The sequence below is a fragment of the Vidua macroura genome, chromosome 5 (assembly GCF_024509145.1).
Source record: "Vidua macroura isolate BioBank_ID:100142 chromosome 5, ASM2450914v1, whole genome shotgun sequence".
NCBI lineage: Eukaryota > Metazoa > Chordata > Aves > Passeriformes > Viduidae > Vidua > Vidua macroura.
The window spans coordinates 44,160,970-44,173,429 of record NC_071575.1 but is presented as its reverse complement, the minus strand read 5'-3'; the positions used below and the strand labels follow the sequence as shown (position 1 = coordinate 44,173,429).

Below are 12,460 nucleotides of genomic sequence, written 5' to 3'. Positions count from 1 at the left end.
TGGAGCAGAGCATCTGTCATACCAGGAGAGGCTAATAGAGCTGAGATGTTCAGCCTGGAAATGAAAAGGTTGAGGGGAAACTTATAATTGTGTATGAATACCTAACAGTGTTGAAAGAAGCTAGAAACTCTCAGTCATGTCCAGAAAAGGGACTAGAGGCATGGCAAATTTTATGTGAACATAATGAAAAGATTTTTTTTTTTTGTACTCTGAGCGTGATTGAACACTGGAATTGGTTGCCCAGAGAACTTGTGGAGTCTCCAACCCTGAAAACACTCTAAATCAAACAGGGCACAGTCCTGTATGCCAGCTGTAGAAGCCAGCTGTATTTGACCCTGATCTGAGTGGGGAGATTAGATAAGATGGTCTCCAGAGGTCCCTTCCAACTTCATCCTTTCTTTTCTATGATTCTGAGAAATAATTTCAACAGAATTCTTAAACACCTTTTACAGAAAGAAACGGTAAGAACTGATGATTGCATTTTCTAGGTCATTGTTGGGGTTTCAATCTCCTGCTAATTAATTCATAGGTTCAGCAGCTGCCGATAATGTCTACATAACTGTATATTTTAAGTTTAAAATCCCAAGTTTCTTCAATAAGCAGTTTTAAAATATGTGTAGCATAAACAGAAGTAAGTGATGTGCAATTTTAAAATAGATTTGGTACCTTTACATGAATCCTTCCCTTCTCTGTATGCGATTGCAATGGAAGACATCTGCCTAGAGAAGATTGCATCACCTTTGTAGATATAGAGACTCCCCAAAGGGAGGCTTCCAGCATAAATTATTTGTAGTACGAAACATTTCAAGCCTAACGAGAAGTACCTTCAGCAAACTCTGCTACATTCACTATGAGTGTACTCTTTGAAGCTCCAGTTTTCTTTTATGGCTGTATACAGCACCCCTTTTCTTACAGTGCTGTCTCAGAAAAGATCAGCTTTTACTATTTACCCACCAGATATTTCTTCCATTTGCCACTCTCACCGTGTTTCAGACTGTATGTTTCAAAGCCATGCACAAGTAGATGACAATCCTACTCTGCATATTAGTCTCCACATGAGGTGACCAGACCTGTGCTCCTGTGGCTGACTTTTAGCATTATTTATTTCTATAGTAGGAAAAAAAAATATGATGTTCAACAGAAATTAAACAGGAGAGAGGGTCTTTTCCTCAGAAAACTGAGCTATGAAATTGGTTTGGGGCTGGCAAATTGGCTCCACATCATAGCAACATTATCACTAGCTATGTGATTATCAGATCACCACCATACTAACCAGATGTTAAACACTGAGATCAGGTATTCAAAAAGGCACAAGATGTGCTCCAAGCCTCTGCCTGCCTCCCTATATGTTTCCTGAAGGGCAGGAAGGATGGGAAGTTAGGCCAGTAGTTCATATTCTTTTGAAGGACATTTGGGGCTGAATGCAGTTAATCTAATTTAAGTTAGCTTAAGGTACTTGAATTTACTGGATTGGGGACTGAATGTCCCTAGATTGTCCTATAAAGAAGGGAGTACAGGCAGGACTTCCAGGGTCAATTCTAAAAAGCCAGTAAAATCTCTCTTTGATAGTGGCCATTAACATTGACTATAGAAGGAGACTAAAGAGAATATGCTTCTAGTCTATACACTTCAGATTGGAGTATAAAGCTGCAAAAGATGGTTATGCACTTTGAAACTATCCATGTTATATTTAGTTGAGAACAGGAGAGCAGTTCAAGGAGCATGTAAGACAGCTATCACTAAAACAAACTAACTGATTTAATACTTGAGCAATATCTTAGCATACAATTTTTTCCAAGCAGTGTTACAATGGAGAGAACTTGGTACCCTGCACTATGGTATGTACAGTCTGTGAAATAGTGAGCAATACTTGAAAAATTGCTCTTTCAACATTGTTTTAGAAATAGATGAGCAATTAGGATGCTGCTTTTCACACAGTATCCCTCATGTGCTCTGTGGGAATATCTGATCAAATACAGAAGAATGAAAACAACCAATTTTCTCACCTCTCCAATAGACCAGATAATACAGAATTCAGCCCGGTCTGTGTTTTTCATTAAACAAGATATGTTTACAAGTCAGATGAAAGCAATACTTGCTCAAATGACCTCCTTTCTACTGTTTGGAAGATTTATTGAAGGCAATATAGAACAGCAACAATAGTCAATCATAGGTGGCAGACTGCCCTTTTATTAGGCATACTGAAGCCAATTAATCTAAGAAAGCTTTCTCCCTTTACCTCCTGCAGGCAAGTATGCTTAGAATGCATTTAAAAATTCTGCAGCAATAAAGGTGCTGAAGCTATTAATTTGAACTTTGAAAAATTATTTACAGGCACTTGAGATGCTAAGAATTAACATTTTACCTACTCTGCTGGGCAATTTGATTAGATCCAAGACTTAAAAAATAAAGTTCTAAAACAAAGCCTTGTGGTACTGCCATCCTCAGGGGTAGCAGGGGAAGATAAAGGAATGCTTGTGAAAGGAGTAAAAACACTGAAACCTGCCTTAACACTGAGTAAAGCAAGCTGGGTTAATCACAAGTCTTCAAATAAGGTTGCAAATGAAGTTGGGTTAGTGAACCACGAACACATATACAGCACAAAAGTAATCAGTTACTCAAATTTATTTCCAGATGTCAGATTATCTGTTATTTATATGAGACACCAAAGGCTATTTGAGGTGAAAAGCAAGTCCATAATAATCTTATTAATTATGAAACATCAAAACCCAAGATGTCTTAATTCATGTTCTAATTTTTGCAGTCCATGTGCTTCTAATTAGAATTGCTGTAATATATTCTCCTGGGAAGCATGTAAGAAAAGTGAGTAACGTTTTAGTGGCAGCTTCTTCTTTCAGGGCATAACCTTAAATTCTCCTTTATTCTTGGATTACTTCAAATATCCTCCTTGGATTATCTTCATTGTAAATTAAGTTATAATCTTACCAGTTTCACAGCTGGGCCCAGTGAAGCCTTGTGGACAGGCACACACATTGGATGCAATACAGGCTCCTCCATTCCTGCACCCATCTTTGCAAAATGCTGCAAAATGCAAAATCAAAATGTATGGGTAAGAGAATCACACTCAGCAATCCTGCAGGTGGACACAGTCTGCCAGCAGGCTGGCACAGAACACTGCCCGTGCGGCACAGAGTGCGGAGACTGCCTTCTCCAAAGGACAGAGGTCACAAAGAGATGGTTTATGGCCCCCTGCCTCACTGGCCAGATGGGCTGACAAGCCACAGAAGGAGATTAGAGTAAATCATCTGAAGACAACAGATCCCATATGTGCTCCTTCGCATGCACTGGGAAGCAAGGAAAGACAACATCTTCCCTTGGAACAGACTCTTCCTAGGGCAGCGCTGGTCTGTTCTGCTGCCCAAATAAAGGCCTGAACATAATAGGCACAACTGAGTATTAAACTGTCTGGCTAGCTCAGTCCTTTATTAAGTAATTTAACAGAAACAATAAAAATACGAATTTTGTCTCAAGGGATTCTGAAGAACTTTGAAACTTTCAGCATTTACAACTTAAAGTCAATCCTTGGGTTTGTTCTTTGGCATGCTGCGCTTACATATTTTGATGTAGTGCTCTCCAGGAGTGCATGCTTTCAAGAGCCACTCCTGTGGACCCAGAAATGCAACCAGCTCTGCTTGAAAGCACAGTAGCTGTTAGTTGTGCTGATTGCACCTGCAATATGGAATTGGAAATGCTCTGGCCAGAAGAAACTGTAGGTGAAACTAGGCATCTGGAAGTTATAATCAACACAAAGAGTTGCTTCAGGGCACTGGTCTAGCCCTGCACTTGTAACCAGACAGAGGTGCAAGGCTTTGGTTTGCAGCTGCTGTGTGTAACAGCACTACTGATGAGGTCTTATGGCCCACCTGAGAGAAAACTGTTACAGATTTGAGCTATCCAGCTCTCAGTTTTGAGACACCAGCCTTGCGGTGTGAGACCATTGTCACTGAGACATCTAAGCTTCCCAGTCCAGGAGTGCATGGTGCACAGGATTGCAGCTGGCAGCACAGTGCATGAAAAGCTGCCAAAGACATGAAGGCAAGAGGAGTATCCAGGTCTCTTTGAAGGACACTGGTATCCAAGCCAGGGCTGCAGAGAAGTGCATTGCTCAGATTTCAATAGACACTCTTAGAGCCTTCTCCTGCATGCTGCCTTCTCAATATTGAGGAGGGAGGGCGGGGATATACTTTTCTTTCACAGTGGGGTCAGGTGCCCTCTGAATTGTCAGATCTGCAGTCAGAGCTCTTATTCAGAAGAGCTGAACGCAGTGCTACAGGGTTATGCACCTTCTCTTTGACCCAAAGAATCTTTTAGTAGCTGACTCACCTCCAGCAGAAGAATTTGGGACTACTACCAAGCACAGCACAGGAGTGAGCTGGGTTCGTCTTAAAGAAGATGCTTTGGGTTTAAACCTCATCAGAACAAGACTTTCTTCTTATTCCCCAGAGAGCCCAGCACAGAAGGACATATCTGCTGACATGCCTCCCTCTACTCATGTGTTTGACTGGAAGTGAACCAGGCTGCCATGTTTTACAAAGAGCTTGTCTGTGGTATATATAGAAAAATTGTACTGTTAATCAGGTAATTGAATAACTAGTGCTAAGACCTCAATCAGACTTGACAATTAAAGAAATTCTGGGTTGCTTAGATTTGGCAATAGACAGCAGCAGAAGGCATCTATGTGACATTACCAATGTTAACTCTGGACCCTTAGATTCTGACATCTAAGAGGTCAAGAGCACTGAGGTCCAACCTCAAGGAACACTGGGTATGATGTTGCTGCATCTGTCCCACTTCCCACATCTAAGCTCATTCCCCTATGGCTACGCTACTTTTTTTTTCAAGCGCTCTCTAATTCCTGTGATCAGAGTTTGAGAAATTCCAAGGGTCTGGGCCCAGCTACCAAGTATAATTTCTTCTAATGTGAAATGCAACAGGAATAAAAGCAGAATTGTACCTCTGGGAAAGCATCTTTTTAAGACTAGAAATTTAAGTTCTAATATTTAGAAGTGAATCGGAATGTTAGAAAACATGACAGTCTCACTTGTAGTGAAAGTTTTGTATGCCCATGTCTACTGCTTTTCTCACTTATGATAACAAGACATACCAAACAATTTTTCGATCATCCAAGTAAAATAGCAAGTCATTGACCACAGACAATGTAAATCTGACAATGTTTTCATAGACATAGGTTTTTTGATAACTGTGGGCTTCCTTGAATGGTGTACCATATATAAAAACTGCTGACACAAAAAAATGAAACATAACTACTTCAAATTTTAGAGCCTACTATCTATGTATGCATCATCTTCAAATTACTGCAAACTGCCAAATGCAAAGTCAGTGTGTATATGCCTGTGAAGATCATATAGGTGAAGGACCCAAGTGCCTAGCCTGGCATTTTGTCTGTCTTGCTCAAGGCAAACATCCAGCATTGCATCACCAATGATGGAGCATCTCGTTCAGGTTTCCAGGAGCTTACCTTTGCAGATGGTACCATTTCCTGTGTAACCTGGCTTGCAGACACAGTTGTGCCCGCCCACAGTATTGAAACAGAGTGCATTTTCATCACAGTTGTGCTGGTTCGTTACACATTCATCATGCTCTGAAAAGGGAAACAAGAATGGGATGGTTCTGAATTTTTAAAACCACAACAAAATAGGAGCTTTGTATAGATTTCCAGATTAAAAAGAGAGAAACACAGTAGTATTTACTGCCAATAGGGCTAGCTATGTGAACATTTAACCATGGTATAGCCAGGGTATCTATTTTTATCCCATACTAGTATGTAATAACTGCACTGCAGCATAATTCCACTTCCATTAACAGGGAGCCACCATCATTACACTTTCTATGTGGGCTACAGTATTCTCCATAAACATTTGCCGAAGAGTTGGCTAGCATACTGAAAAACCATATGCTACTTCTACTGTATAATTTATTCATGCAGGTTGATCTTATGTGGGATTCTTCGGGTTTCCTTCAGAAAGCTGACTAATGGTGCGAGACGCACACTCCAAACTGCAAACGGCATGGTTAGCAGAAGGCAGGTCTTCGAAGTGCAGCCCGTGTTTTCCCTCCCCTCAGCCCATACAAAGCACTTTATTTAGATGAAATAAATAACCTGGAAACAGAGGTCTGCCTGCTTTTCAAGGGGCTTCTAGCATGGCATGTCCTAGCACTGGAGTGTGATGGATGAGACTCCTCAGTCTGGTGACTAGGACATATTAGGAAATATCCCTTTTGGGAATAAATTAACAGTCTGGAGAATGTAATTTTGTCTTGGCTTGCAGTGCACTACTTAATCTGAAGAAAAAAGCATTGCTTAAGTATTTAGGTTACAGAACATTTTAATGTTTCAGTTTGCAATTTTTAAGAAATGGTAAATGGAATCTTAAAATAAGATGCCCTAAAGTGTCATTTCAAAATGATACATGAAAAGCTCTATTATTTTCAAAATGCAGCATCTCAGTCTGTAGGTGTCAAAATAAAATGCTTCCATCTTCTGGAAATACTCCTTGCATTTTTGTTAAATCAACAGTATTCATCTATCCACATATAATTTCAGAGCCTGACATTTAAATTTCAGGAAAACCAGCTGTTTGGGGAACATAAAGACTTCTAATTTTAATCAGCACACATGGACTAACCTGCATGTGAAGTTTTCATAGGTATCATTCTGCCTAGGTTTTAGTGAATTTTATTAGTGCAGCTTAGACCAGTTCTGCCTATTTAACTCAAGTCTTAAACCTGGAATCAGATGCTCTTTCTTCCCCCATTTTGAGGGGGAAGACTGCTCTGAATCTTCCTCTTTATAAATAATGACTTCACATATCCCACTGAGTTGTCAAGAAAATTAATTTCTTAACATTTGCAAATAACTATGGAAATTTTCAACGTGCTATTTCAATAGTGGCCATAAACTGTAGGAGTAAAAAACTGGCAGAATGGCACATATCCAATCCATCAGTAGAGGTAAATTTTCCTCTAGTAATGGCAAGGACCTGTTGTTCAAACGGAGGAAACATTCACCTCAATATAACTAATAAATTTTGTGGGTTTGCTGTTGTTGAGTGTTTATTTGTTTGGTTTTTATTAACATTAACCTAATATGCCTCTTATAAACAAGGACTTGTGTCTCTTGTATCACCAGTCATGCTCTCTTCAACCCTTACTGGATGCAGCAGAGCACAGGCTGCAGGCCTCTGCCCTGCAGCATGAGATTTAATTACTTTGCTCTCAGCATGAATAACTAAAATTGTTATTGTTCACCAAATGATCCAGCCCCTCTAAAATCCATTTAACAATATTTGACTCTGACCTCCTAACATAGTGAAATCTCTTATGCTGGCTGAAACACTATTTATGTGAAACCACTCCATAATAGAAAAATAAAGTAATGGTCATGCAAATTAGGTTAAAAAGTATAATCTATATTGTAACAGTATCCTGGCTTTCTTATTTTATGTTAATATTATTTAAATATGGTTTTTATTTAAATGTTAATTATTAATTATTTTGTAATAGCACACAAGAAGATAATAACTATGGGAATGTGTGAAACTTATTCAGCAGGCCAAAATACCCTGCAAAGCCATTATCTTGGTATCTCAGGAGAAGGAATACATCACATTGGTAAACTCAGCTTAAATAACTACATTTGACAAATTAAGTATCGGGCTCAAAGAGGAAGCATAGTCAGCCATCTTATGCCTTAGGAATGCAGAAGCACCCCTGGCATGTACAGCAGCTCTTAACAAGGGAAAAGAGTATATTAGAGGGCAGCAGGTGATTGCAGACTGCGGCAGCAGGAGGAAGGGCTCTATGTGTGTGGCTGGAGCAGCTCTGAAAGCCCACTAAGGTTTGCAGGAGCAGAGCCTTGAAGATCATTTGCACAGATGTATGTCCTTCATATAAAGAGATGACTGCCACATTGGAGTGTGCCTTCCTAACACTTGCTTTTCTGGGGGGTAAGAAAAACTACCGAGTCTTTGAAGATGGATTTTTTTTTTCCCTCAAAGCATACAGTATCAATAAAATTAACTTTCCATAAGCTAAATAGCAGGATTTGGATGCAAAGATAATATGCCTGGTATCCTACTCTACATAAGCTTTAGGGTTTCTTATCCTCTTGTAAGAAAGTTCATGGAATATGCTTCTGTACAAACTGTATTGAAAGAGCCATCACTACTTTTTCTGTGGTTATCTGCTCAAACTTTAGGTCTATTTTTATTGAAATCACATATTACTGACTCATGAAAAGTTCATGGTCTGATGAATGATTCCTGGATTGAAGTTTACATGTCATTTTTAGGAGGAAAATGTTTCAGAGAAATGTTTAGGAGAAAATCTGTGATTCAATCAAAGGAGATTTTTATATGATTGGAATACAAAAAATCAGAAAAAAAAATGGATCAGTGGGTTTTACAGTCCATCTAAATTTGTTTCTCTGTATCATCTGATCTTAGCTTCAGTAACACAATTAAAAACCATTTAAACACACTGTTTCTTCATATTGCTTTCTCCAGCGACATCTAACAGAGCATACAGCTTACACTGAGTGGCTCTTTTATGGACTGCTTACATGGTTAAACTACATCCAAAAAAATCCTGTACATAAACCATGTCACTACATCTACTCTTTCAGAACTTGGCATGCTATCCACACCAATTTAAAGAGACCACCAGAAACAGGTTTATCACTACTGATAACAAAACAGATTGCTCAGCTTTATTAAAACAGAAATACTTATTATTAATAAAAAGGGTGGTGCTCTGTTCATAATTCTTCATTAATTCATGCTTATCACTTTGGTTTCTTTTTTTATTCAAACACTTGGAAATCCACCTTAAAAGAAAAAGGAGATAATTACAGGGCCTGAGTTGAGCAATCTTAAATACCAAATCAGAAACTGCAGAAGCAGACAGGACCATGCATTACAAAGACGCAAAAAAGCAATTTATTAAAGAATCATTAAAAGATAACCTGCAATATGGTTTTTAAGTTCAAAAACCAGTCTAGAAACATTATTTGCCTAATTGAGAAATGTTAAAATTTTACTTCTCAAGGCCATTTATTTCAAAAATCTTTAGAAATCATGTGACATATTTAATGAACGGTCTATACTTATTTCACTGCACACTATAATGGAGATAGGAACAGGCTCAGGACAATAGTACTACAGAGGCAAAGAAATAAAATTTTTTTTTGCAGAGAAATTTTAATGACTTCCCAACCTGAACTTGCATAAACATCTTGTACAAAGACCAAATGCACGGGTTTAAGTCAATTCTAAAGCTTTATTATCTAGTATGTCTGAAATCCATTTTGCACTGTCCAGGACTCATGCTCAACAGTGCTAAAATTCATAACATCACTGTCCTGTGAATCAAATGAAGTTTTAAATACTCTATTTATATTGACTAAACTACCCCGGAATGAGATCTTTCTAAATAGAGACAAAATTTTAACTCCAAAATTTGCTACAGTAATTTGCTACAACAATTTGCTACAAACAACAGTAAGTGCATACGACTGTCTGACTAAATAGCTCTTATGACACAGACAACTTAAAAAGGTAAAAATTATGTGATGATGCAATTGATTTAATTTTGCATATTTGTGTATGAAAATACATTCTATAGACACAAATATATATACACATACATACAAATGTATATATACATGTATGTATATATATGTGTATATATAGACACATGTATGTATACATATGTGTATATATATATACACATATATATATACAGGCACATACAGTAAAGGTGAAGAATTTTATTTTATTTGGATTTATTTTGAAATACTATTTCAGAATACTCATGTAGCTTGTTTGAGAAAAACTTTACTTCAGAAGGGTATCTAGGGTGAACTTTGTGAAGGTATTGCACCCTACAGAGTGAGACTGGTGGCATAAACTGATCTGGACCCACAAGAAGCTGTGATGCATCTCAATGCAGTGACAGCTGGGGACCTGTCTCACCAAATTTGTTATCTGTGCCGAGACTCTTGCTGAACTTAGTAAAATTTAATGTGTTGTCCACAAGGTGTGGCACCTGCCTCCTCATTTGCACTATGCAACATCAGCCCCTATCCTTCCTGTATTTTATGATTAAAAATAAATGTCTATATAGAATTTCCTACATGCATACTGCAAGCCTTCCCAATATTTGCCTTGTGTATCCAAATTCTGCCAAGGTCTAAGAAAAAAAAATAATCATAATCCAATCCAATAGCAAATAGGAATGACAACTAAGTTGCATCCCTTACTTAGGGATGAAAAATATTATGCTGGCAGTTTTCCTGAACCATCCACTAACAACATGGGAAAATAAGAGCCAAGATCATCTTTAAAGTGCAGAAAAGGTTCCCAAAAATATAAATAGAATACATCCCTGCAATTGTAATCTTGTAACATGATGCAACAGATATTCATTGCTGAGCAAAGAACTTGTGAACTCAGATTAAATTAAAACAATCTAAATAAAGATAATATATTAGGTATTTTTCCCTTTTGATGTCTCTGCACTCAAAAATTCAAATTACTTTGGCCTTCTTTTTCCTTCCCATTGATTTGGTATAGAACTACAGAACCATGGTGACCAGTTGGCCATCTGATGTGGCAGTGACAACAGATAAGATTTACTTGAATTACCAACAGCCAACACACTTAAATGCCCACTTACAGTTTATCTTAATTACAAGGGTTTTTTTCCCCACCTATAGTTCATGTACAAGACAAAAATTAGTAGCAATTATATGTGTAATATGGAAGACTTATTCCATTAAGATCATTTGAGAAATGACAGATGGTTAATCTCTTTAAGACTTCATATTAACTCATTTAAACTCTAATTGGCAGAATTAATTTAAATCGCAATATATGCACACTATTTTTAAAGAGCAAATGCTGTAAATTTATTGAACTATTTGCTGGAAAGTGTCCAAAGAAGGGCACTGAAACTGGTAAAGGGACCAGAGAACAAGTCTTATGAGGAGTGTCTCAGGGAACTGGGATTGTTCAGCCTGAACAAAATGACGCCCAGGAGGACCTTCTCCACAACCACCTGACAGGAGGTAGTACACAGGTGAGGGCTCAGTCTCATCTTCAAAGTAGCAGGCAACAGGACAGGAGAAACTGGCCTCAAGTTGGGCTTAGAGGTTTAGACTGGATACTAGAAAATATTCTTCATTGTAAGGGCTGTCAAGCACTGGAACAGGCTGCCCTGTGAAGTGTTTGAGCAACCATCCCTGGAGGCATTTAAACAACATGTATATGTGGCACTTAGGGACATAATTCAGTGATGGACTTGGCAGGGCTGCGTTGGACTTGATGATCTTAAAGGACTTTGCACCCTGAAAGAGTCTATAATTTTGTATTTTCCATATATTTATGTTTAAATTTTTGATTAATATTCCCCAATTCATTTTTTTTCTATAGATATTTCTTAATTTAAATGCAAAATAGAACTTGTGTTTTAATTACTCATAGAGTTACCATCACACAGTTTATCCTTAGTTAATGCTTGAGACATTAATCATTAATGACCACCAGCAGCTTCAGTTCAAAGCTGGGGACACCAAAAGCCAGGTCTACAAGAGTTTGTTCCCTGCTAATCCTGTTACTAGACTGATTTTTATCTTCATCTATTCCCATGTATCCATGCTGTTCTTGGTCCTCATTTTCTACTTCTTTCTTCAGTGCAGTCATAAATGATAATTTCTGTAGAGCAGCTGCTTGCTCCCTCCCACAGCAGGATAAGGGACAGAATCAGAAAGGCAAAAGCCGTAAAACTCATGGTTTGAGACAAAAAAGACAAGCTGATGGATAAAATACATATTTCATGGCAGGGCTACCCTTATTCCCTCCATCTTCCTCTACAGCTCTTCATCAAATCACTTCAACTTTGTTAAACCCACCTAAGATTCATCTTCCTTAAAAATGTGTTTTGTAATTTCCAATTTCATGGAATGATACACATTTTTACAAAATACACTAATCTCATGGAGGCTTCTATTGCAATATTAATCAGTGTTACTCCATGTAACATCCTGTAATTTTTATAATTTTCAACCAGTTAGGCAGAGTAAATATATTAAAAAATATTTTGCCTGACAGCTAAAGTTAAAAAAGCTTTAATTTATCTCCACTTTCTTTCAAGTCTGCCATTTTCTATATTCCCTCTTGAACAGAAAAGTTTAAGGGAAGCATTTAGCAGAGACTCAGCTGTTTCCCCTAAAGGAACATCTCTAACTCCTACTGATTACAATAGCAGGATTGTAGCATAAATGCAAAATTATTTTGAAAATCCCACCTTAAGAGATTTCAGTCTAGACCTTGACAAGGACCTTGTCACCCACTTCTTCTCTGGCTTAATTCAAACTGATCTCTTAGTATATTTTACCACTGACATTTTAAAATGAGATTTC

General features: G+C 37.8%; 1 protein-coding gene across 2 annotated transcripts in view; it reads right to left on the bottom strand.

Annotated features, from left to right (window-relative positions):
• NELL2 (neural EGFL like 2) overlaps positions 1-12,460 on the bottom strand; it is a 133,572-nt gene that overhangs the window by 32,405 nt on the left and 88,707 nt on the right. For both annotated transcript variants that reach the window (XM_053978297.1, XM_053978298.1), the window contains exons 14-15: positions 5,501-5,623; positions 2,947-3,042 (exon numbers count right to left, since the gene is read on the bottom strand). In XM_053978297.1, the coding sequence (XP_053834272.1) occupies positions 2,947-3,042; positions 5,501-5,623 (219 nt within the window). The remainder of the gene's footprint in view (positions 1-2,946; positions 3,043-5,500; positions 5,624-12,460) is intronic.